The following is a 27,912-nucleotide window of genomic DNA, read 5'->3' as shown; positions in this document are numbered from 1 at the left end:
TCTATGACTAGTGTATGCAATAATTGAATCTAATTTGTTGAAGATTAATTGAATGTCATCTAGATGAATATTGCATGCTTTACTCATACATAACATGTAATGAATTGTCCTAGTGGTAAACTCCTAGTAGCTCTTCCATGATTTTTTTTCCCATTACATAGGTAAATGCTTGAAATTTTGTTTCTAGGGCATCAAATTTTGACCGCCTTAGAAACATTTTCGGGTAATCTATCTCATCCTAGGCTCCATATTCCCAAGGGGCAAGGGATTGGTCTCGCTGGTTGGTGATCATACTCTATTTTTTAATCTATATTTTCTCTCTCCTAATTCAACCCTTTCAAGGCCAAGCTGGGAAACTAGGGCTTGGTGTGAATCCCTAGGCAAGTAGAGTTTTGGTGGTTGGAAAGCCTAAACATCAAGGGGATAATATTTGCCACATATCTATCCTTTTGGTGCGCATACATTTCAACTTCATCCATAAACTTGCTTGCCCTAGTTGTTTGCCTAAGTGGGAAACCCTAGTTTTGCCTTGCTTCAACTTAAGGGCTTTCTTGAAGGTTTCACGAGCCTTGGCATTGCTAGTACACATTGTTGGAAACCATTTCTCTTAGCCTTGACCTTTGGGAATTCCAACACTCGTCAAATATATCAAACCTTAGGTCTTGTGCCTTCTTTCTCAGATCTCATCACGGAAAGCAAATTGTTCCCTTGTGGAGCCTTGAACCCAAATTGTGACAGTGGGCCAGTACCCCATTGTTGTCTCCTGGTCTAGTTTATGCCTTTTGGGGTTTCCCTCTCCAAGGCCTACTAGATTTTGTGGCAACATTTTCGATGCTGTTTTTGTTGATGGAGTGAGTCTATTTGAAGATTTAGCTTTATCCCTAATGACAAGATAAATCATTTTTTTGGTGACTCGAGTGGAAGAATGGAACTGTTGTTCTTCATTGAGCCTCAAGGATCAAATGCTTCTAGGGTGAAGCAAGCATCCCTCAAGCCAATTTTGAATTCACCTTGGCGACTCCCATGTCATTTGTATATAAGACTCAGTGGTTCTCTGGAAATTTCATGACTGATTCCTAGCTTTTGGATATCACAAGCATCCCTAGATAACCAAATGGCTTGGATAGGAAGCTTGTGGAAAATATATTGTGATTTGATGGTGATACATTTTCAACAGCTGATCATGTAGCAAGATTTATCAAACCTGCTTCAAAGGTGAAGGTGGTTCATCAAGACACTCTCATGGAGTTGTTTATTATCTCTATCATATATGAGCACAAAGATTGGCTATATTGGTTTGAAATTTTCTGAAGTATAAAGGACCAACTTTTCAAACTACTGAGGAAGCCTATCAAAACTTGGAAGCTGCTCTCCAAAAGGAAGGCTTTATTGATTGTGCTAAAGAAGTTAAGGAAGAACACCATGAGCAAGAGGAAGAGTCCTTCCTAGATTGTCGAGATGGAAATGCTGATGAAGATATTAAGGGTAATTTTGAAGAGGAGCATGGTAGGGTTCTTGATCAAGATGGTTCCTTAGAAAGTGGGGTTGAGCCTAGTCCTACCTTCTTCAAGGATATTATTTCTGATGATGTACCTTTTGAGAACCTAAAAGAGGGTGATCCATTAATCTCTTGGAAGTTGATGTTTGTGATTTATTGCATATAGAAGAAGGGAAATGGGACGCTGATGGTCGTTTTTTTGACAAGGATTTGATTTATGATATCAATGATGATATTAATAGAGACCATGTCTTGCCTTATCTTCCTTATGATCAAGAAAGTGTATTTGAACCATCCTTGGACCCGCTTATGTAATATCCCCATTTTTGGTTTCCTTTATGATGTGGTCAGGATGGACTTGCAGGGTTGGTACCAGCTAAGTCACTAGAGTGAGATTATGTCATTAGTGGGCCTGTAGGGTTTTGGAGGAGTTTTATGGGCGCTGATAGGGTTTGTTTGCTATATTTCATCATCAGGGTGAGTTCTGCATAGTTCGTTCTTGGTTCCGTTGCATTCTGATGATTCCCATAAAATGAGGTTATTATCAAGCATGTTTTAATTATATATGCTAAAGGTGTTATTTGGAGCAAATTATTTGGAAAAGCACCTTAGTATAATAGCTTCTTGGAATCAAGATGAAGGGATCTACATGATGGGATGGTAAAAAGTCACTTTCAATGGTTGGAGAAAGCATGGAGGAAGGTTAATTATTTTCTAGGATTAAAAATGACTTTAATTAGTCACTTTATTAAATAAAAGAGGGGAAAAGTGCTTAATTTGGGAAAAAGACCAAAAGGGGAAAGGTGACTTAAATAAAATAAAAAGAGTCACTTAGATAAAATTAAGGGAGGAGCTTCTAGAATGAAAATAAAATAATAAAATAAAAGTGCTTCTAGAAGGTTGGAGAGAGATCCATCAAGTCTTTAAAAGAGGGGAGAGCGAGTCATTGTGGAGCATCTTGGATTGGAGTATTTTCTTGGAGATCTCTTTTGAGAACTTGGTTTTTCGGTTCAGAGAGTCGTAGGACGAAAACCCTTGGGTTTCTTGGTGTGTTGGATGAAACTCCAACTCACTATTGGGAGGTTTCAGTAAAAAATCTCATGGAGCTTAATCAACACCAGTTGTGAGTAGATGTGGAGCAGATTTGTGGATTAGAGTGGGGATCAACCAAATCTCTAATTTGGGCTTCATTTTTAGTGATATAATAGCTATTGTCAGCCATTTGCCGATGTTTATCTAATATAATAATGGGGTTGAATTTTGCTGAATTTGTGCATATGTTTCATGTTATTCATAATTTGCAGTGTTTAATAAAATTTCCAGAGTAGCAACACTGTATTTAATTTATGGGTTTCACATTTTTTACTATAAATTTATGTTGTATGGGTGAAATTTTTATGTTGTTTTTGGGTGAATAGTTTATTGAAACTAAATCCCTACTATTTGAATGAAAATATTAAAAAGGGATATTAAAGTGGCATCAAAGCTGGTTTTCCTCTAGCTTGAGGGTTTTCTTGTCTATTTGCCGGAGCCAAATTCATTCGCTGAAGCCCAAATTTATCTACTGGGTTGAGATTATCTGTTGAGGTCGAGTTCATTTGTAGGAGCTAATTTATTTGCCAAGGTCGAGCTTAATAGTTGGAGCCGAGATTATTTGCTATGGCCGAACTCTATTGCAACGGTTGAGTGCATAAAATATATGAATTTATTGTATGGTCGAATTATTGATACGCAGGGGATTGATTTGATACCTTGAGTCAGATAGTTACGAATTGCTCGGGTTGAATTATGTATGCATGGCAGTGGGAGAAGTTGAGATCTATGAGGGATTGAACTGTGGGCCGAGTCAACGTTCTATGTGTTGAGCTATTCACTAATCCATGCAAGGAATTGTTTGACATAGATATCCATTGCTTGAAGCTGAATTTCGTGGATTATTTGCAGTGAACAAGATCACCGCTTAGCTGAGGACGAATTCACCGTCATTATTGGGACAAAATTATTGCATTCATTAGAGCTTGAGTACGGTTGTAAATTGCAAATGTGCCGTACTGCGATTGAAAATATTACTTGTAGCCAAGTCAGCAGATCGACATTGGTTTAGACTCTAGAGTAGCAACATTATTGTGTACCAAGATTCAACCGCACATGGTTCTTGAAGGCTGAAAACCCCAAGAAGATTATTCATGCAAAATTGATGTCATCCTCAAGTAGGTAGATAGTGGATCAAATTCGTTGGGCGAAATTCTTGTGTGGTTTTTGGGATCAAGATTAGAGCAAGTTCTCCTATGCATTCAAAACTGAGGTCAACAACAACCGATTCGTGGCAATATTACAGTGGCTACGGATGAATTGACGTGGAGGGGCCAAGTTTTCCTGTCAGCGGCCAGGTTGAGTTGATTACGGTGGGGCCAAGAACTGATATTCGACCACAGGCTACAGACACCATAAGTTTTAGAGCGAGTTTACAGGATTGAAAACTTGAGACTCTATATTCAATCGCACATTGAAGCTCTTTATCAAATGGTGCGATTGAGACATTAACCAAAGGCTTGCATTGTAAATGTTGTTGGTTGGACGTTGATTGACTAGAGGTTGGCAATGAAGCGGTTTGACACTAAATGAATGACCTGTGTGATGTAAGAATCAAAAGCTTGTGATTGCTTTTGTTGCTTGAGGAGTCGAATTGATCATTGTGTGATAACAAAAAAAGTATAGAACGATATATGAAGTCATTTGCAATGCATGTCAGTGATCAAAAGTGCTATTAGAGTATGGTGCGATGGGCACTATTGGTGCATAGAGTATCATGTGTATGGGCAACGATTTGCACTGGTTGACCCATTTCTGCTGCCTCTCTTGCAGGTTCTGCTGCTCCAAGAAAAATCAAAGACTGTTGTGATCAATATTTACCTTGAACTTGTTCCCCACTAAGTATTGCTGAAAATTAGCCAACTCATGCACCACTACTAGCATCTCTTTATCATATATGGAATACAACCTCTCGTGTCGCTGAATTTTCTGGCTCTCAAATGTTATGGGGTGACCTCTCTGTGACAAAACTGCTCCAACGTCATCCCATGATGCATCACACTCTAAGACAAATGGACGTGAAAAATTTGGTAGGGCCAAAACATGACAACTACTCATCACCCACTTGAGGCGCCCAAAAGCCTTCTATGCCATTCTGGTCCACTCAAACGCCCCTTTCTTTGTCAAATCCGTGACGGGTGCTGCTAACTGAGAGAATCCCCTCACAGACCTCCTGTAGTATGTGCATATGCTCAGGAATACGCGCAACTTCGTCATGTTCCTGGGTGTAGGCTAGTCTAGGATGGCTCTAATCTTCTCCTGATGTGTTGTTGATTGGGGGTAGCATCGGATGTGCTCTAGCCACGAAATTTGGTGGAGAGGTTAGGGAACATGCGATCTCCAATACCCAGAAAGGGTTTGGGCAGATTCTAAACAGATCAAGAGATATTAAATAATTAATATTTTTAATGGAGTCCCTAAGTCTAAACTTAGGGAAAATAAAATATTAATGTGTATAATATGAATCTGTGTTAGAGTGGTCCAAAAGACATGGATCAAGCCAAATCTAATCATAGTCGTTGATTAGGGACTTAATCTCGGCCGTTGAGATGTCAATAGGGAAAGTATAAGAGGAGGTTTGAGGGTCACTTGGAGAGAACATTAGAGTGATCAGTCACTCTATTCTCTAGAGCGGGGTATGCTAAGAGAGATAGAATCAGTGATCAGGAGAGTAGCTGAGGGGCATTGAGCATAGAGAAACAGAGAAGGCAGAGATTGTGTCGGGAGAGTAGTGCAGCAGCCAAGTAGAGTGACGTAGAGCCAGCAAGGGATCACACAGAGGCAGCCAAGTGCTGCGTAGAGCACTAGAGAGGCCAGCGTGTCTAACGCAGAGGCCTAGAAAGCTGACGCAGGGTCTCCTGGGGCTGACGCAGGGCCAACGTGAGACAAAGGGTTTGACGTAGTCCAGATTGGGCAGACGTTGGGGTTGCGGAGCAGTTTTGTGCTGAGGAGCTGCCAGAAGGATTTTCCAGGGTTTCAGCCAGGAGATTTCTCTCAAACTAAGGTATAGTTGCTAAGGAAATTCTCTGTTGGGTAGGCTAGTTTCGGCACCCAGATTGTACTCTAATATTGCTTAGTAAGAAAACCCTCAGATAGCTGCACCGGTTTTTCTGCATTGGGTTTTTTCGGGGACATTGGTCCAAAAATAATGGTGTATTTTTCTTGTTTCTTTTAGTTGCTGATCTGTAATATGTTGAGCATGCACTGGTGTTTATTTTCAGTATTTACTTTGTAAATAACTTGTTAAATAAAAATAACAAGCAGGTAGGAATAAATCGGAAAAAGTGCATGAAGGGGTTCTAAGCTAAGTAAACTTAGAAACTTCAACATGGTATCAGAGCGTGATTGCAGATTGCAGGAGAACTAAGAGACATCAGCCGAGCGGAGCAATAACAACAGAAAACAGCTGTCCCGAGTGACAGAAGCTGTTTCTAGCACCGCAAAAGCCAAGGAAGTGTGACGCAAAGCCAACTAGAGCCACGCAGAAGAAGTTGTGAATTGCGCAGAGCCTCGGAGAGGCCAATGTCCGCTGCCAGAGGGCTGAAGCAGTTCACAGAGAGGCAATTGCAGGGGTCTAGAAGGGTGCAGGAATATTGCAGAGTGGAGCTGGTGAGGTACTGTAGTCAGAACAGTGCCTGACAGAGTAGGGCCAGAAGAGTTGTTATCGAGGGTTTCTAGCCGAGGAACCTGGATTAGTAGTGCAGTTGCACAAGACGATCAGAGTAGGGGGCATCTCAACAAGTGGCAGGAGGATTTCCAGGAGGGAAATTAGGACTCAGAGGGAGTCCAAAAGAGAACTTCCAAACGGGGAGTAGAGACTCAGAGGGAGTCCAGAAGAGAACTTCTAGACGGGAAGTAGAGACTTAGAGGAGTCGAACAGAGAACTTCCAGGAGGGAAGTAGAGGAGCGTCATGGCACTACACGGGGTAAGAGACCAGGATACACTAGACGGAGCATCGAACTTCACAGTCTGGAAGGCCAAAATCTTATCAGTGCTTGACAGGAATCGTGTCAAGAACTTCGCCTTGAAGGTTATAGCTATCCCAGTTGACCCCAATGATAGCAACAAGTACGAGGAGGCGATGGCGAGGGCCAAGTGCATTATCCTTGACGGGGTCAAGGATCATGTGGTACCACATATAGCTGAGAAGGAAACGATTGTTGAGATGTGGGAGGTTCTCAAGAACCTGTACCAGCATACTTTTGTGCAGAGAAGAATGCTGCTCGAGACCCAGATGAGGTTGTATCAGATGAAGAAGGGTCAATTGATTGACTCCTTGCTCGAAGGACTGAATGAGATCTGAGATCAGTTGACTGCTATAGGAGCGACACCGGATCAGGAGCTTATGGTGAGGACAACCCTGAATGCTGTCTCAGAAGAGTGGGAAGTGTTTGTCCAGAGCATCCTGGGTAGAGGGACTCTCCTACCTTGGGACGAGATGTGGGCAACTCTTGGCTAGGAAGAGATCAGACAATAGTCAAAGACAGGTCGCAGCAGCAAAGGAATCAAGGTCAAGCAGGAGGAGTAGGATGTGGCCCTAGCATCTGAGGGAAAGCAGGAGAAGCAGAAGAAGAAAGATCTCTCCAAGATCAAGTGCTTCCACTGTGGGGAGATGGGTCATTATGCGACTCAGTGCTTAAGGAAGAAGAGTAAGGGAGAGTCTTCCGAGACTAAGGCGGTGCCAACACGGGCAGTGAAGGAAGTTTTGACAGACAATGGTTGTGCCATGAGTGCACACGCACCACTTGAGAGGAAGTGGGGAGACATCGAGCTGTAGTCAGGTGGACTACAGGCAGTGAGGGGCAGGATCCTCAAGGTACCCAGCCTCTTGGATTAGACCTTGCTATGGGAGCCCTGATGAGGAGTAGCAGGACTGGCTGGGTGGGTAGAGACAGATGCGGATGGAATGACAAAGAGTGCTACAGTGCAGAAGTCCCGAGACAACGCAAGGCTAGCAAGCTGCAGCAGTGCGAGAGGCACAAGAGTGTTGCACCAGTGTAGGATGGCACAGAGTGGTGTGCAACAGTGCGAGATGCAGGGAGTTGTTGCAGCAGTGCAGAGGTCAGAGAGGGAGCACTTGTCAGCAGCAGAGGGAGCTTCAACATTAGTGGGTGTCTCTAGCCCAACAGTGGTCAGTTGGGAGATCAGTTACTTACTTCTCAGTAACTGAGTTGCAGTGCAGCAGTGGGCAACACGATGCAGCTTGATGAGAGGGGTTGCAGTGCGGATGCAGTGCTGGGAGAAAGGACCAACAACAACACGGATGCAGAGGCAGCTGTCGTACAGATGTAATAGTGGCAGTGGTAGATGGGCAGCAGTGCAGAGGATGTTGGGCAGGAAGGCCTAGCATCAGCACAGGTACCGATGCCGGATGATCAGAATAATACTCAGGGAGGAGTATTGCTAGAGCACAGTCCTTGCTAAGAGGGAGTGTTGATTTGGGGTAGCATCGAATGTGCTCTAGCCACGAAATTTGGTGGAGAGGTTAGGGCACATGAGATCTCCAATACGTAGAAAGGGTTTGGGCAGATTCTAAACAGATCAGGAGATATTAAAATAATTAATATTTTTAATGGAGTCCCTAAGTCTAAACTTAGGGAAAATAAAATATTAATGTGTATTAATATGAATTTGTGTTAGAGTGGTCCAAAAGACATGGATCAAGCCAGATCTAATCTTAGCTGTTGATTAGGGACTTAATCTCGGCCGTTGAGATGTCAATAGGAAAAGTATAAGAGGAGGCTTGAGGGTTGCTTGGAGAGAACAATAGAATGATCAGTCATTCTATTCTCTAGAGCAGGGTTTGCTAAGAGAGATAGAATCAGTGATCGGGAGAGCAATTGAGGGGCATTGAGCACAGAGAAACAGAGAAGGTATAGATTGTGCCGAGAGAGCAGCGTAGCAACCGAGGAGAGTAATGTAGAGCCAGCAAGGGCTCACGCAGGGCCACGCAGAGGCAGCCAAGTGCTGCGCAGAGCACCAGAGAGGCCAGTGTGTCTGACGAAAAGGCCCAAAAAACTGACGCATGGCCTCCTGGGGCTGATGCAGGCCAACAAAGGCTGACATAGGGCCACCGTGAGACAGAGAGGGGTTGACGCAGTCCACATTGGGTAGACGCTGGGGTTGCAGAGCAGTTTTGTGCTGAGGCGTTGCCGGAAGGATTTTTTGGGGTTTCAGCGAGGAGATTTCTCTCAAACTGTGAGGTATAGCTGCTAAGGAAATTCTCTGTTGGATAGGCCAGTTTCGACACCTAGATTGTACTATGCTATTGCTTAATAAGAAAACCCTCAGATAGTTGCACTGGTTTTCTCGCATTGGGTTTTTTCGGGGACATTGGTCCAAAAATAATGGTATCATGTGGTGTGTTTGTTCTTGTTTCTTTTAGTTGCTGATCTGTAATATGCTGAGCATGCACTGGTGTTTATTTTCAGTATTTACTTTGTAAATAACTTGTTAAAGAAAAATAACAAGTAGGTAGGAATAAATCGGAAAAAGTGCATGAAGGGGTTCTAAGCTAAGTAAACTTAGAAACTTCAACATGTGTTTGAACACCATCCTCCCCAATCACATGCTCAAGATCAAGCATCTCTGTAAGCCCAAACTCGCACTTGGACATCTTAGCATATAACTACTACGCCTCCAAAATGCGCAGTACCTCCTCCAAATGTTGAAGGTGCTTCTCCCATGTCTAGTTGTATATCAAGATGTCATAAAAAAATACCAACACATAACGACGTAGTTTCTTGCGGAAGACATGGTTCATACAAGAATGAAATGTGGCTGGTGCATTGGTTAGCCCAAAGGGCATCACCAAGAACTCAAAGTGATCGTAGTGGTAGCGAAAAGCAACCTTTGGGATGTCGTACTCCCTCACTCGAAACTGATGATATCCTGCTCACAAATCTATCTTAGAGAAGTACTTAGCACCTCTAAGCTCATCCATCAGCTCAACGTGGAATCAGGTACTTGATCTTCAAAGTCTTCTTGTTGAGGGCCCTGTAATCAATGCGCATGTGAAGGGTCCCATCCTTCTTCTTCACTAGCACAACTGAAGAATCAAAGGGACTAGAGTTGGGCCTAATGTACCCCAATCTCAGCAACTCCTGTATAGCTCTCTCAAACTCATCTTGATATGTCTTAGGATGTCGATTGGGAGTGGTAATAACTGCATTCACCCCCTCCTCCAACTCTATGGTATGCTCAAATCCACTATCTGGTGGAATGTATCCAAACTCTGCCTGGTGCTTCCAAAAGAGCCAATATGTCTGGATGTGTCTCCTACGTTGGTGCACCTGACTCAGAAATCCACAACTCTACCGCCCAAGCTATATCACCATGCATCAAATCAACCTCCATCCTGTGCACAGAGACTGCCTAGGCTGGATATGAATGCATACCCCTCATTACTACTAGCTTCCCATTTAGGCCTATGAACTCCATCTCCAATTTCTTCCAGTCAGTGGTGGCATGCCCAAGAGAATACAACCACTGAACTCCCATCACCACATTGGTGTCTGGAACATCCACCACGAAGAAATGGTCTGTCATCGAATAGTTCCCCATGGTCACTGTCATGCTGAGAACATAACGGGTACATTGCATAGTCCTATCTCCTGGCACTAGTACTTAAAACCCCTCGAAATCCTCTACGCTCCACTAACTGTGCATCAATAAAATTGTGGGTAGCCGCACTGTCCACCAACATGGATACTCATTGTCCCTGTACTGTGCCTCTAATCCTCAGTGTCAAATACTTTAGGGCTCCTTGAAGCGAAGCAATAACTCCACCAGTAGGCAAGAAGGCTCCTCCACTAGGTGGGGGCAGTGGGTCACTTCCTCCCTAGCTCCGAGGTCCACTATCACTTGCATCTACCTCCTAATTTGTTAAAATTGGACAACTAGGTCCAAACTCCATGTTCTGATGCTCAGATTAAGAGGCTAATATTTTTGTTGGATTCCTCTTTCTGAGAGGTGTAAAATCCATATAAAAATAGTCTTAATCCGATGAGCAGAACTTATATTTTGAATTTATTATTCTTAATAAATTATATGTGCAAGGTCAGCCAGTTTTGTAATGTAGGCTCACATGCCCAACAGATGTGTCACACACCCTCATTGATGGATATATATACAGGAAAAGTTGGAGAGAATTTGAACACAACTCAACTCACATCTTCCTCTCTCATCCTAAAAGTACGAGCTACCAGGAGGGTTGTTGTGACACATGCTGGGCTGGCTGACCAAAGGAGACTTTGCTGGTTGAAGCATCCTGTTGACCGCCGAAACGAACACATTCATTTTTCTTGTTTCTGATTTGTCTTCTGTAAGATCTGCTTATATGTTCTATCTGCATTTCGCTTATCTACTTGTATGATTGCTGTGAGAAAAGTGAAATCGCTCTTAGCATAGAACATCTACAAAACTTTACATGGTATCAGAGCTGAGGTGAAGACAAACTCTATCTATAGCAATCATCATCGAAGAACAGGTATTCTTGAGGTGATCTCCTCTCCACGTCTGGGTTTTTGGAAGGAGAGAACCAACAGATACGCTGGCCCAAGGGTGATGCCCTAACCGCAGGAAGCCGCAGTCATATAAGGAAAAACCGCAGTAAGGTTAAAGGTTAACGTGTGTTCATATAAGGGACAACCGCAGTAAGGCTAACAGTCAAGCCGCAGTCATGTCTTACAAGGAGGTCTGGACGCAGTGCAAAAGGAGACCTGTAGCTATCAAGAGGAGTACTAATACGCAGTTGAAGAAATAATGAAGCCGCATATAAGTAAACACAGGACATAAAGAACAGTTATGATCCGCTGTTCATATACCCAATATTGTTTATGTTGTATACGCAATATGGAACCACTTTATACGCTGGGAATGGTTATACATATATACGCTGGAATAATGAAGCCGCAGTCCATACAATATATACGCTGGAATAATGAAGCCGCAGTCTATATATATATACGCACAATTAATGAAGCCGCAATCTTTGGAATGAAGACGCAGTCCATACATATATACGCACAGTTAATGAAGCCGCAGTGAAAACCTATGTGCAGTCACGGAGACAGTCATATGAACTCCGATACTTCTGATATTTTGAAGAACAGTTACATGATAAATGTCGGAACTCTGTCCACTATAATAATCATACTATTAAGGGAATGAAGCAGTAGTGGAGCCGCAGTCTAGAACGCAGAAATCACACATGCTAGATCTCGCATGGAGAAGCTGGATCTGACTGCACCTCGGTTAGGGTATGAGGTGCATTCATGACCAGAACTCGAAGGTATGATGAGGACGCAGAATTGATCCATGAACTGGGCTAAATATTCTCTCGGCATACCTATGAATTAAAGGCACAAAACTCGGATGGATAAGGAAATGAAGATCTCGGATAAGGACACTGCAATGAGGTCTGAGCTATATAGATTCTCAACAGAGACCTAATCCTTATAATGAAAGTCTCTGCATTACATGAATAGATTGATATGACAATCTCAGCATAAAGATATCTCCGCTCTTTCAGAGATATTCCTGTATCAGTCTCGGCATATAATCTCGTTGAAGAGAATTTCAATAATGACTGTGTCTACCGCAATCTGAGCAGTGACAATCAAATCAAGAGCTGCAGTCTCGAAGGGAGCAGTGATGGATCTACTCTCTTGGATCAACGAAGGTCATTTTGAATATTATCTCTATTTCATATATATTACTGTCTCAGCATAACCAGATTAATGAAGTATGTTTCGGTGATGACATTGATTCTTGGCATCCCTGAAAAAGGAGATATACCATATCAATAGTCTCCATTGTATTCGGATCTAGTGATCTCGACATGAATATGATCTCAGAAGCAGTCACAATGACAAGGATCACAAGAAGTAATAACATGATTATTACAATTTAAGTATAATGAAAGAAGCAGTACAGCGAAGTGTTGTCGTAGTCTTTATGGTGCAGAGATCCTAAGGGCAACCATAGCGTAACAATGATACACTAAAAGATATTGCGACAACAATGAAGTTCTTGGTGATGCAATGATGTTAGAGGAGCAGCAAGATGGTGATCTCAGCAGTGCTCAAGAAAGAGACTCATAATCCGCAGCTTCAGAAGGCCTGAATCCGCAGTCTGTTGACCCTATACGCATTCACAGTATAAGGAGGTCTGGAAGGACAGTGTTTCGGTTGCTATAAATAAAAGAAGCATGGTGACAGCACATTGATAAGGGCTGTTCCTTAGGACTGTTTCAAGGTTGATAAGTCACTGTCATCAGATCAGCATATGTTATTAGTTGCTGACTGTTTAAGGATCATAGGCCTATCTTGCTGCTGGGCTAGGCCGCAGGCCATAGCGAGCAGCATAGGTTGTTCTATCAGTCTTGGACTGCGTGGCCTACTACAGACTTGAAGGCCTTCATTATTGATGAAAAGGATAACTGCTGAAGCAGTGTCAGTTAGTACAGCAAGAAGATCACAGTGTTCTGGAAATTATATTGAGTCAAGGTTTGACTATGTTCGACACAGTTTGATGAGCTTCCTATTGATGCCACCTGGATGGACATCAAATGAGTTCAAAGACTTTTGCAGAGAAGCTGGCATTAAAAGGGAGACTACCACTGCATATACTCCTGAGCAAATGGTGTTGCTGAACGCAAAAATAGGACTATTGTGGAAGCTGCCCGTGCCATGCTATGTGACCAGGGTCTTCCAAAGTTTCTGTGGGGAGAAGCTGCAAATACTGCTGTGTACATTCAAAACCGATGCCCTCATTCCGCTTTGGACTCCAAAACTCCCGAAGAGTTTTTCTCTGGTAAGAAACCTGATGTCTCACATTTTAGAATTTTTGGATGTCCTGTCTATTTTCATGTACCGAAAGAAAAGAGAAGTAAGCTGGATGCTACTGGGAAGAAAGGAATGTTTGTGGGCTACAGTGAGACTTCTAAGGCATATAGAGTCTATGTACCTGATCAAAGGGAAGTAGAGATAAGCCATGATGTCACTTTTGACGAAGATGCTTCCCTGAAGAAAGTAGTAGATCTTCCTAGATCTGAAGAAAACCATGAAGAAAGACCTGGAAATCTAGAAGAACCCCAGGCTGAGACTATGCCTGATGTTGAAGGGCCAATGGACCCTATTGATCCTTCCCCTTCTCTAGGAAAGAGGCCATCATGGCTCAGGGACACCCTCGAAGATGCTGAGGGTCATGCTGCCCCAAGGGGAACATTCCGAGAAAGCTAGAAGCCGTGTAGATACCAAGGGTATCTAGCTGCCATGAGTACTATTATACAATCTGAACCTGGATCTTTTGAGGAAGCCATCAAGCATCAAGTCTGGAAGGATGCTATGAGGCTATTATGAAGAATGATGTCTGGGATGTGGTCCCGAGACCGAAGGACAAATCTGTTGTCACCGCTAAATGGCTCTACAAGATTAAACATGGATCTGATGGGAGTGCTGAAGAGTTTAAGGCAAGATTTGTTGCCCGTGGCTTCTCTCAAAAGGAAGGAATTGACTATGACAATATATTTGCACCTGTGGCTCGATATACCACCATCGGATCCATCATAGCCCTTGCTGCTACGCAAGGATGGAGTCTTCATCAGATGGATGTCAAGACCGCTTTTCTGCATGGTGCAATAAAGGAAGAGGTGTATGTAGAACAACCTCTGGGATTTGAAGTTCAAGATCAAGACACTTATGTCTGCAGGTTGAAGAAAGCCCTCTATGGGTTAAAGCAAGCACCCAGAGCTTGGTATGAGAGGATGGATAGTTACTTGATGAAGCTGGGCTTCACTCGAAGCAATGCTGATCCAAACCTTTACTTTAAGGTTGAGGAAGGAAAGCCTCTCATTCTAGTGCTGTATGTGGACGACCTCTTCCTGACAGATGATGACCCTCTCATTCATCAATGTAAGAGGGAGCTTGCTGCTGAGTTCGAGATGAAAGACCTAGGACTGATGCACTATTTCCTAGGCCTGGAGGTCTGGCAGAGACCTGGAGAGATTCTCCTTTCTCAAGGAAAGTATATTGTGAAGCTTCTGGAAAGATTTGGGATGGTGGACTGTAAGTCCATGTCGACACCAATGGAACTCAACTTTAAGAAGTTGAGTGGCAGCGCTGCAGGGCCTATCTTGGCCAATCCTACTGAGTATCGTCAACTCATAGGAGCTTTGATGTTCTTAGTGAACACCCGTCCGGACATATGTTTTGTAGTGAATACTTTGAGTCAACAGATGGTTGAGCCTCATCATTTTCACTGGGTTGGTGCCAAGAATCTTTTGAGATATCTTCGGGGCACGATAAACCATGGGCTGAGATACACTGCCGGGAGTGTGATACTCCGGGGATATACTGATGCCGATTGGGCTGGCAGTGTGGTGGATCGTAAGAGCACATCTGGATGCTGTTTCAATCTTGGTTCTGCTTCGATCTCATGAATGAGCAGGAAGCAGAAGTCGGTGGCTTTGAGCACCGCGAAGGCCGAATACATTGCTGCTAGTATGGCCTGTTGTGAAGCAGTTTGGTTGAGGAAGCTCTTTAGTGAGCTGTTCCAACATGTGCTAGATACCACTGTAATACTCTGTGATAATCAGAGTGGGATTCGTATGACTGAGAATCCTGTGTTCCACGACCGATCCAAGCATATTGATATCAGGTACCACTTTATCCGGGATATGGTACAGCGAGGCGCCGTAAGGCTCGATCATATAGGAACTGATGAGCAGGTCGCGGATACTCTCACTAAGCCCCTGGGGAAGGTCAAGTTCCTAACCTTCCGTGAGAGTCTTGGTGTCGTGGAAAGACCCTATGATATGGGTCCTGTTGGACGATGAGCTCTGGGAGCTCTGGGGGGCTTTGGGGATAGCTTCTCGGAGCTATAAGCACTCATAATGCTTCTGCCCCACCCTTGTGATTATTGAGCTGGTTCGCCACTCATTTAATCTGTGCCCCGTATGCATCCTACCCATTGAGTTCAGGGCTCATGGGAAGTACCTCTCATTTGGCCAATGAGGTGTGGAAAAGCTAGAGACTATTAGCAAAGACTGATGGACGCATCAGAGATTGCCGTACTCTCTATCTAGGATGGCATGGTCCAACCACTTGATCTGGGATCAAGATTTGTGAGGTCTGGGACCTCTGGACTGATTATGTCAGTCGGGGAATGATGTCTTTGTGACTGACCCACTTCTGTTCTGAAATAAAGAAGCCAACAAAGCAAGTTTCGGCGGGATGACTCACGATGTTAATTGCACTAATAGATGGAGTTCTCCCTAGTTGAGAGGGAGTGTTAAAATTGGACAACTAGGTCCAAACTCCATGTTCTGATGCTCAGATTAAGAGGCTAATATTTTTGTTGGATTCCTCTTTCTGAGAGGTGTAAAATCCATATAAAAATAGTCTTAATCCGATGAGCAGAACTTATATTTTGAATTTATTATTCTTAATAAATTATATGTGCAAGGTCAGCCAGTTTTGTAATGTAGGCTCACATGCCCAACAGATGTGTCACACACCCTCATTGATGGATATATATACAGGAAAAGTTGGAGAGAATTTGAACACAACTCAACTCACATCTTCCTCTCTCATCCTAAAAGTACGAGCTACCAGGAGGGTTGTTGTGACACATGCTGGGCTGGCTGACCAAAGGAGACTTTGCTGGTTGAAGCATCCTGTTGACCGCCGAAACGAACACATTTATTTTTCTTGTTTCTGATTTGTCTTCTGTAAGATCTGCTTATATGTTCTATCTGCATTTCGCTTATCTACTTGTATGATTGCTGTGAGAAAAGTGAAATCGCTCTTAGCATAGAACATCTACAAAACTTTACATAATTGCATCCTCCTTCTCTGCTGCAATGTCTGAAAATACCTCTATGTAGTGGGTCTTTCCTTTGGTACACTGATTCCCTGGTGCCAATGGGTCGTGACAAGTAAAGCATAATTTCCTCCTCTTGAGGTACCTCTTGGTTTCATCATCCAGCTGTCCTTTCCCTATCCACTCCTTTCGAGAAAGTCTTGTGTCTTTTCCCTTCTGAGGGAAAGAAGGTCTAGTATGTGTTGCAACCCTTGTCTTTGGAACAACATCTAGCATGTCTCACACTCGGCTAATGGCATCCTGCAATGATACTGGCCTGTAAGCTCGCACCCAACCTCGCAGTGGCTCGACCAAACCCTCAATAAACAACATGTTCAATTTCACCTTAAACTTATCTGAGATCATCACCGCAAGTCTCTAAAACTTTGCTATGTAAGCCTCTGGGCCGCCCGTTTGCTTCAGGTTATCTAGCTCCCTAAAGTGCAACTCTAGATCCTTCCTATCAAATCTCTCCACCAACCTATGAGTGAACTCAATATAGGATGTGATGGACGCATACCCAATTGTAACTAATCCGTGATACCACCACTCCTGTGCATCACCCTCTAAATGCAATGTAGCAAATCCGATGGCATCTGCCTCTCGCATGGGATTCAAACTATGGTAAGTGTCTAGTTTATGAACCCATGACCTCGCAGAACTCCTGGCTAACCCATCAAACCCAAGCAATGTCACCTTCCCTGCCAATCCATGATTATCCTAGTTTTGATTCTGCTGTCCTCCTCTAGTAGAAGTCCCTACTCCGGGCCAATACTTCTCCTTCAGATGGCAATAATATGCAAAAGTAAGTATCCTCCTAACTGTAGGATCCAATGCTTCATACTCGTCAACGCCATCTGTGAATGATCTGATCAACTCAATGAAGGCATCAACCCCTCTCTCGCTTTGGTTCCTTTGTGAAACGAGGCACAGTAGGCCAAGGAGTCTGACCATATGTGTGGTTTGTGCGTTGATGTATATGGCTCCCTTCTCTATTCCAAAAGCTCCTTTTCCTTCATTGTTTCCTCCTCCACCACCTTGAGGTCCTCCCTACATATCCTGCAATTGCAGAGCCATCATCTGCCTCCTAATCTCCATCATCTGCTGGTTCGATCTTGCCAACTCCTCCAGTAGTGGGTTATGCCCACTCTGCCTAGGCTGGTCTTCACCATTGCCCCCTGTGTAGTCTCTGGCGTTCTCAAACTCTGTCTCAGAAAAATGCCTAGGCTCGTCCTCTCTACCACAGCCTCTTCCTCTCTACCACAGCCTCTTCCTCCACCTTTGCCTCTGCCTGTAGGATGATAACAACTCCACCAAATGGTCCTGTCATGACATGCTCTCGAGCCCACAACTGACCAAGAACATGCTCTGATACCACTGAATATTCTAACTAGAGATATATAGTGAAATATCAAAACATGAACTAGCTACAACAAAACAAATAAGCATGCAATCTGAAATCTCCACAAGAACAACAATTTAGAACACTATTGAGCAGAAACAATAGAGCCGAGCCATTTTATTGAATATCCAATGGTAATCTGAGTATGAAATTTAGTGGAATGAGTGCTCTTGGGCTTGCTTAAGCAAGCATGCAAAATTCAGGTGAATATGGATGAAACTCCACACTGAAATATGCTCACTGGTTCTATGCACTGCTCAGATATTTTCTGCCGCTGCTGCTTGAGGCAAACTGAGACTTGGGGCCTCAAGTTTGCTCCAAAAATTCTGCAAAATTAGGACAATGCTCTCCAACCCCGAACCAACAAAACCCAGAAATCTTTTGGGCTAGTTACAGCTCCCTCGAATTACCCAGATTTGAGCGAATTTGCTCGACTGCCCAGCTCTGCGCCCCACCAGAAAACTACAACAAATCTACTCCAAGTCCTCCTCCAATAAGCTGATAAAACTCTGAGAAATGGTTTCAAAATTATAGAGAGGAATCCCAGCTAAAATCCGACACAAATTCTGCTTGACAAATGCTCCACCATCTGGCCCAGAATAAACCCTTGCACAGGCCCTAGAGAAGAACAGTTTGGCCCTCACAAATGCAATGATTTCTGGCTCTAAAACTCTGCAAGGAAATTCGCCCTCCAAGTGAAAGTCCTGCAAATTCTTCAAGCAAATTTCCCCGACAAATTCCACCTCCGAGAAACTCTATTTCTGATACTGCGTCCTCCTGAAAATTTACCACTACCTGTTGCAAAGATGAAATGGCTCACAAAAATAAGGAAAAGAAATCTCCAATCAACTCCAAATTTCTCTCGTAGGGTGACACTCTTGGTTCACCGAAAGATAGTTCAGATTTTCTGCTTGGAAATCCCTGTGCTAAGCAGAATTTATTGACTTGGATAAGCAGCTCAAGCAAACCCTCCAAAACAGAAATGAAATGCAAAATAGAATGATCAAGATGAAGCTCTAGTCTTCCTTTTATAGTTGCTGCTCAACCTTCCTTGTGGGCTCCACTAGTTCGACCCCCCTTGTTTTCCCCTCTTAACGTGGTTCGATTTTCTCCTAGGGGGTTCGATTTTCCCTTTGGTGACCCCCACAACTTATCTTCATTTTAATTTTCTTCTTTTCCTAAGTCCCAACTTTTGTCTTTTCTCCAAAAAATTATTTAATACCTCCACAACTTATTTCTCCTAAGTTTTATTTATCTAATATTATATTAATTGCCAAAATTGCAAAATTGAGAATTTCGTCGACAAATTTTTTAACTAGGGACATGACAACCTCTCCCTATGTGGAGGCATATGGAAAGATGCATCAAACTTGATCAACCATACATCATGATTTGCATGTGTGCTTGAACAATCCAAGCACACATCCCCTCCTTTCTCTAAGGAGGTCTTCTTTTCTTTGTAGGGACCATCCTCATATCCCTTCACTTTCTGAATGCCTTTGGATCTACAATTCTTGTTGTAATGCCTTTCTTTACCACATTTCAAGATTTCCATTAATAATTTTTTGAGGATTTAGATCTCCCACTTGAGGACTTGTTCTTTTTCTATCTCGGAGCATCCTCTTATAGTTAAGGCATATTTGCTTCGACTTTCCAAGAGTTTGGTAAGGAGCATAGTAAATTGATACATTTATCTGCATCAGAAATCCTAATATCAACAAAGAATAACTGACTTACCATGGTATTGAAGGCATTCAGATGCTCTATCAATGAGTCTTCATCATTCATCCTCAGATTGTACAACTTATTTTGCAGGATAATTTTATTTACCAGGGACTTTGACTGATACAAAGTTCCTATCTTTTCCAATAAGGCCTGGGCTGTAGACTTGTAGATTCTCCAGAAACATTCAATAGATTGAATCTTAGTGACACAACTGGATTGTTCTCTTTACCTTCTGACCCAACTTTTTCTAGTCGTTTGTCAACATTTCCTTAGGTTCAGTACTTGGATCCACAACGACAAACTGATTTTTGTGTACCAAAAGATCTTCCATCTTGAGCTTCCACAGCTTATAAATTTGCTCATTAAATTTTTTGCAATCTCTATTTTTGAACTACTTGCCATTTCCTTTCACCACAAGAATCTATACCACAGAGCTTCTACTATCACAAGGTTTATCACAGACTCAAGCTGAACCCTCAGCCAGAAAGGTGCTCCCCTGAAGCCAAGAACTACTGTAATAACAAATGTAAGTAAAGCAATGCACACACAAATTCTCATTAAACTAAAAAGTAAGCAATGGCTATCACACAATATACAGAGATTTTACCGAGAAATCCTTAACCAGAAAAACCGACAAAATGTCTAGAATCACAGCTCTAACTTTCATCATTAGTCAACTTCATCTTTTACAATATATAGGATCAGTATTCAAAACCCCTAATCCATTGACTCAGATTAGATTACAACCTTAATTCCTCAATTGGAATTAGAAAACCATGGGTTGACAAACCATGTGCTACAAAACCACAAACAACAAAAACCGTGTGCCAAAAGCATTGTTGGTGTTGATGTTAGCTTGTTATTGAGCCTTTGGAGTGGCTAGAAGTAGCTTGGTGTGATGCCTTGATAGGTTATGTTTGTTACTTAGTGTTGTTGGTGTTGGATGCCCTAGATAAGATTTGGATACATTGGAGAGTCCTAACTTGTAATAAGCTCGAAGGCTTGTATGAACTTGTGATAAGCTGTTGATATGTACTTGTAACTTCATTTGTTGTATATATGAAGTGTAGCTGTCCACGCTTTGTGCACTTGCAGATCTGATTTTCAGCACATGTTCTCATGGCGATTGACTAGCTTCTAGTTTTGATTTGATAAGTAAATAAAAGCTAAAAGATATTTAGTTGAGTGATTTGATAAGTAAATAAAAACTAAAAGAACAGATATGTATCTGTAATGAATCTGCTTGTTATAAGTTATTTTCAAATCTGTTATATGTCGGGGATGTTATTTTCAAATCTGTTATATGTTGGGGATTGTGACCTTTAGGGCCAGAAATCTAGTTTCGTTGAAGTACATTTTTTGGTGTTTATTTTCTTGGGCTGCCTTTTGTATTTGATTGGACTGAAGTGAAATACTTGCTTTTATAATTTATATTTTAGTTTCAGTTATAAGGCCAAAAGTTCATAGGAAATAGATTTGGGGCACTTTCATATTGAATTGAACTTTCTGAATCCATGTGAAGCACAGATTCCCAAAATTTTCACAGCAAACAACATATAAGGACCATAATGCAACACTATATAGATGTTTTAAGAAATGACCCCTTTTCTTCAAATGCTAGGCATTCCTATGAATATAAATTGTCAATTCTTTTGAGAAATTGTAGACTTCTTTGCAACATTATGGATTGTGCACTTCTTGGATGCTTTTTTTTCTTGTGTCTTTCTAAATATTCCCATTATCATTATTTGTTTGTGGCTTAGATGGGTTGTCTTGGGCTGGTCCACCCAAGCTCCGTCCTTTTTTCTATAATTTGGGGATGCCCTTTCCTTGCTTATAGTATCAAGGATTCATAGTTTCAAAGTCTCACTTTTCTATTTAATTTTTTTTCTTGATCTTGACAACATATAGGTATATTTCACCAAGTGAGTATATGTCCAAGAACTCCTTTTATGTTTGGATATATCTATCGAGAAACCCATGATACTTGAGCACCCGATGTTTTTCAGATTCTTTTATACCTAGATTCGTATGGAAGGTATTAAATATATTAATGAAATCGAGCATTGCTTGGTCCATTTCCTTTCGTAGTGTGGTCCATCTCATGTACTGGTCTACGTAGCTTCATTTTGATTTGTTTGTGCTAATCTTGGAAAAATGTCACTGTGCACGTATTCTCTAAGCTTTTACTTTGCTTCTTGTTAAGTTGACATGTGTTGTAATGTTTTTTTTCCTAAAATCTCCATGGTATATGCCATGAAGATCTTGGTTGAAAATGAGGTGCTTCTAACCTCAGCTAATTCTTTGCATTCATAACCAGTTTGTCATTCTGCATAAATATTTGGAGAGGAAATAAAGGATCATGGAGTGTCAACATGGGTGCTTTCTCTACTTGCCTTTACTAACCGTAGCTCCCAAACATAGTGGCTTAGGATAGGGCTTCAATATTGGACTTTCATGTGAGTTCCTATTGATATTTTTTGAAATGTTCTAAGGCTACTAAGAAATTTTCGGGGTTTTGTTTATTTACTTCTAAGTTCTATGATCATGGAGTATCAACATGGGCGCTTCGTCCACTTTGCATTTACTAAGCAAAGCTTCCAAACATAGTGGCTTAGGATAAGGCTTCAATATTGGACTTTCATGCGAGTTCCTATTGGTATTTTTTTGATAGAAATGTTCCAAGGTTAGTAAGAATTTTTCGGGATTTTGTTTATTGACTTCTTATTTCTATGATACGGTGAATTTTTCTTGTATAAATGTAGACAAACAAATATGTATGGATACATCAAGTTTTAGGGTGATTTCATAAGTGCACATGAAGAAAAGACTAAATATTTTCAATTTTGTAGTGTTATTGATTTTTATTGTGTTGTCAGCATCGTGGTGAAAGGCGTGGAGTTGGAGGAATATTCTTTGATGACCTTAATGAGAATGACCAAGAGATGTTACTCGCATTTTCAACAGGTGAATTTAATACCTTGTCATTCGGGATACATCATGAAAGAATAGAAAAGAGTTGAATTTAGTTTCTACTAAAACATCTATGATGGCAACTGGACTATCAGATGAAAAAATAAATGTGGATGAAACATTATCCTATATGTATATATTAGGAAGTGTTGTGTTACTCATCTTGATTTGACCCACAAAGGCAGGTTATGTACTCTGGTTGAGTTGGCTCTCAAGAACATGTGTCTGATGTGCATTGTCCTTGCCACTCTCTTTGCCACGTCCTTTCATGTTTCTTCTCGGAATGTTGCTATCCAAACACTTTTTACTAATGCCGATTCATTGCCAATGTAGCTACATGTTTTAGAGTGAAAAAGGTAGTGTTGCTTGGTCTTCACCCCTTCTTTTGCCATATCCCTGGCATGTCTTGCTCTCCTATTCCTTATTGGTTTCTAGCCCTTTCCCTATCACACATCATAGCCTGTGTGAGCTAGTTCTTATTTTATCCTATACCTCTTTTTCTCTCCAAAGGATGTTTAATTTCAGGTATTCTTGTACTTTTATTTCTCTTTTTTGGGTTGATATAGTGTACATAGTGTTGCTTCGTTTCCCTTTCTTTTTACTGAAGTTCCCCTTTCTGCACTTTTTCACAACTCAGATTCCCAGAAGATCACATCTCCAAGTAGAAACAAGATTTGAATTAATCTTATTAGATTAGATTTGTACCAGCTACAAATCTGCTCTGTATGCTTCGCTTTACTTGTCAATTTGCCTAAGTAAATCTGCGTGTTGTTATGTACAATCATCATGAGATGTAATCTTAAATCAGATCTGCAGGTACATAAATTTAGGACAGCACTGTACACAATATTAAAATTAAAAAGTGGTACAAATACATACCAAATACTGTTAATTTTAGGTATGTTATATGCTCAGAGCAATTTACTTCAATTTTTCATTTTAGCCCAGTGACGATATTCAGATTAGCAATCACGTCAGCGTGATAGTAAAGTGCAGATAGAACATAAACATAAACATCAGAAAACAAGCCAAGACAAGAGGACACAAGATGTGGCGCCAGCCAGGGACAAAGCCCAATGTGGTGAAACCCTTGATCAATTCTTCTTATATTCTTCAATAGTTCAGCAAAGAGAGATAGTACAAATACATTTGAATTCAACACTTTGACTTGCCAAGATAAGAGATCAGACATCAGAGATCTTCTTGATGAAGATGACACATGAGGTCGTAGATCTGATGCCAACAACTGTAGATCTGAACTCAGGTGAAGGCATACTTCTTCAACTGATTCTTCAAGGTGATTCCATCACCATGCTGCATCCAACCAGAATGCTGTCTTCCTCCTGCAGTACTAACAGTCACTGTTTCATCAACTCATCAACTCATCTTTTACTCAGACAACAATGTAGGCCTTCTAAGACTACAATGTATCAAGGTGGGACACCACCTCTGCCATGCTGTCAAGACTGATACACAGCCTTAGCTGCTGGTTATGGCCTACGGCCTAGCCCGGCAGCAAACATGCAAACAGTCCTAGGAACAGCCTTCTAACACAGTGCTGTCATCATACTTCTTTTACCACGCTGCCACAAATTCCATGCTGTCCTTTCAGGCCTTGATATATTGATAAGGCTTCTTCTCTGCGGATAGTAGCCTTCCTGTTTGACTGCGACTAGGGCAGATTGTGACAGCGAATTAGGTCACCTTCTAGTCTGTGATTAGGGCCTCTTCTAGGCCTCCTTACTGCGGCTTAGGGCACCCTCAAATGCTACGTATAGAAGCCTCCCCTTTGCTGCGTGTGAGTGCCTTTTCTTGCTGCATATAAAACCTCTTTGACTGTGGCCAGATCTCCTCAGACAGCGTATAGTTTAGGTGACTTTCAGACCTGCGGCAAGGGCTCTTTTAGAGCTTCCCTTGACAGCGGATGGAAGGTCCCATAGACTGTGGATTAAGACATCTCCTTGCTGCGTAGACAGGTCTCCTCTTGCTGCATATAAAAGCTCCCTTTTACAGCGGCTAGGTATCTTCTTCTCTGCGGCTAGGAGTCTCCTTTAGAACAGCGTATAGGGCTTCTCTATTAGACCAGCGTTTAGGCCTTTCCTTGCTATGATATGGAAGCCTCCTTCACTGCGTTAAAACCTCTCTTTCATGACAGTGTTAGGGTCTTCTTCCATGACAGCGTTAAGGGCTAGGGCATCTCCTTTAGGGCAGTGTATTAGACTAGGGCACTCCCTCTAGATCTCTCTTTCATCAAAACCCAAAACAGAATGAAGAGAGAGATCACAAGAGTGAGTCTGTCAAAATGACTTGAAGACCTCTTCTATTTATAATAAAACGTGGAGGACAAGTGGGGGTAATTTGGTTGTTGGCCGACCTTGACGAATTGTCACATAACAAAAATAAATTCATATCTCCATGAATACATGTCGGAATCGGATGATCTTTAGATCAATCCTACACCTCTCGATGAGAGGAATCCAAGAAAAATATCAGCTGCCATAAATAAGTAGACCCACATGGAGTTTGGCCCTAGTTGCCAATTTTAACAAATACAGTCCACTAGCTTATCAGAAGCAAGGATACTCCACAGTGCTTTCTAAGCTTAGCAATAGTAACCACAACAAGCTAGCATCACACTATCAGCCTTAACCTCCAACTACTTCAAGTTAGGAATACCTCCTAACCAAAGCTGGCCACTCCATTGCTTGGATCATGCAAGTGTACCTCCAGGTACATCATCACATCGAATGATAACTACTTGCCCATGTAGGCTTCTCACCAAGCTCCATAAACCATGAAATCACACCAAACTCGAAGTCCTTCAAGCAAAACATCTCACCATGCTCTAGGTCTCCACAGTAGCACTATTTTTTTTTCCTTTGGGATTATTTCATTGCTCAAGTTCAAGGTTTAACAAGACAACTCTAGCAATAGTCAAGTCTTCATGTCCATCTTAGTGTGTGAGTCCTCAAACTCTAGGTATTCAACTCTTGCATCAACACAATGACCAAGAACTCTTTGGAACATCAAGAGTACAAGACACAAGGCTTCTTCCAAGCAAGGTATCAAACCAAGCTCAACACTCCTCTGGTCAAGCAATGTTACTCATATAGCACTCCATGATAATGCCTTAGCCACCATGTAATATCACCCAAAGCACTAGCTCTCTTCTCCATGCCTTTTTTAGAGTTGGACGTTAATGCTACCTCCTCTTGCTTCACAACAAGAGCCATAACATCTACAAAACAATACTAAATATGAGTAGCTCAAGCCAACAAGTAGAGCTTGTATTCATTGCATCAACTCCTCTAATGCTCATGTTCTTCTCTAGGATAAGCACACACTCTGCCATCTTCTTGTATCACACAAGCAAGGACTGGAATAACATCTTCAAGTACTAGCATCCATTTTTGTTTCTCCTCAAAGAGTTTACATCACAAGACCTAGGTCTCACACCCTACAAGACTTACAAAGAATAATGTGTACATTAGTATTCAGTAATGACAAATGCACTCTCCTACCTTTATATAATAGGTGAGGGAGGCCACCATAAAACATGGACTACGTCTACACTAGTAAACCTAGATCTAAGACAACAGAGGGACTCTACATGAGCACTTTACAATACAAGCATGGCAAGTGTCACAATAGGATTTTACCCAACCTCATGGTGGTACACCACTAAGCCTGATGCCCTTTTATATGCAACACCTCCTGCAAGATACTGCACTATCCAACAAGTTGTTAGCCCAATGCTCCCTTTTACATGGTGCTTCATTCTGTAAGTGTCCCTCATGCATGTTACTCCTCTCCGTATGTGCCACATTCTCTTGTGGCCAACACTCCTCATCATTGTTCCTGCTTAGATCTGCTCAAGGAAAACCTAGGAGACAACTATGAATAATTAGCCTAAGGTCACTGCTAATTACTTCTTTGTTCAGACTGATGTTTTCTAGTCATAAGGGGGATGTTGCTAATGTTCATGCATTGTCAACACTCAAAATTGTGCGTGATTAGTACGAGTGATCAACACACAAAGTAGTTGTCTTTGGTATGTGTTCAAGAAACTAAGGATACAAGAGAATTTTAAAATAAAATAACATGATAAATTCCAATTCACAATAACTAAATTATGTAAAAGATGAAATAAAGATGGACATGCACTTTAAGTAATAAAAAAGTAAACTAAATGGACTTAGACCACCCACACCGCTGCAACAAAACAAGACTATTCAACCATTGAATTTGAAGAGTGGGAAAGAAACTGCATAGTCAAACTCTATCACTGTAATAGTTAAAACTTAAAGATTGTTTGCGTCGTGGAGGCGAAATACAAGACTCGCTGCAATGTTATGCAGTACACACAGTGTCTGGAGCAACGAGAGAGAAAAGGTGGAAGAGAGATGTTGGTTGCTCACGGAAGAAAATTTCCCAAATAATGTCATTCACCTGTTTTTACAGCTTTTCCTAAATTCCCAAAAGTAGGTGTCTTGTGTTATGTAAAAAATTAGTTAACTTAGGTTTATTATTTAATTTTAATTTTAATTAGACGAAAGGGCACGATCATAAGATCATGCCCTTTCCCAAAGGGTGTCCATGGCGGTATATAAGCCAGGCACTCGCAATTGTAATATCATCATCTATCTATTCATCTTTCTAATAAATATTTATATATAAATTTCTGCGTATTTTAAGTTTTTCTGTTCCATTGGTATCAGAGCGAGTTGATTCTCGGAGCGCTTCTCCTGCTACACAACTCCTCATACACGGCTCTGTCATTATTTCCTTCATCTGAATTTGCTTCATATACTCCTCACTGCCTTGTTCTGCTGCCATTTGCGTCCCCTGTCCACACCACATTCCGCCAACTTCTCACCATTGAATTTGGTCAAGGAAGAACAGAGATAAAGGACTCGTATTTGAAGAATATAGAGCTAAAAAGGAATGAAATCTGGTGCAATTTTTTTTGGACGAATCTAAATTTTTATGTGATTTGATCTTTGATTACGTCACTGTTTTATAAAGGATTTCTCAGCAACATCAAAAGTTCAGATTCTGTGATCTCATACCAGCTCACAAAAAAAACTGTGGTAAATTTTTCGACTTGTGGAAGTATCGCTGACCATCCTTGGACCCTAGCAGACATTAATTCGGACCTGTAACTCAGATTCAATTGCCGAACTGTGATATTTCAGAACTGACACCTCTGTATGCCTGGTAATCGATCTTCTGTCGTTAGTCGTCGCCGCCAGTTTCGTTGACTCTCGACCATTGCTCTTCCAAACACCGCGGTGGTATCAGCGTGGGGTTTTACTTTTGAAGGTCAAACGAAGGGTGCCTACCAAAAGCCGTAACTAT

At 41.7% G+C, this 27,912-nt stretch overlaps 1 protein-coding gene across 2 annotated transcripts in view; it reads left to right on the top strand.

Moving 5' to 3' along the window:
• The window catches only part of LOC149245267 (oxygen-dependent coproporphyrinogen-III oxidase, chloroplastic-like), a 358,638-nt gene that overhangs the window by 284,380 nt on the left and 46,346 nt on the right, over positions 1-27,912 (top strand). For both annotated transcript variants that reach the window (XM_089457735.1, XM_089457734.1), the window contains exon 5: positions 22,461-22,548. In XM_089457735.1, the coding sequence (XP_089313861.1) occupies positions 22,461-22,548 (88 nt within the window). The remainder of the gene's footprint in view (positions 1-22,460; positions 22,549-27,912) is intronic.

This window comes from Pinus tabuliformis, chromosome 7 (genome assembly GCF_031772625.1).
Source record: "Pinus tabuliformis cultivar Carrire ecotype Pingquan chromosome 7, CPIR1, whole genome shotgun sequence".
NCBI lineage: Eukaryota > Viridiplantae > Streptophyta > Pinopsida > Pinales > Pinaceae > Pinus > Pinus tabuliformis.
Note: the sequence above shows the minus strand (reverse complement) of the source record. Positions and strands in the feature narration are given on the sequence as shown.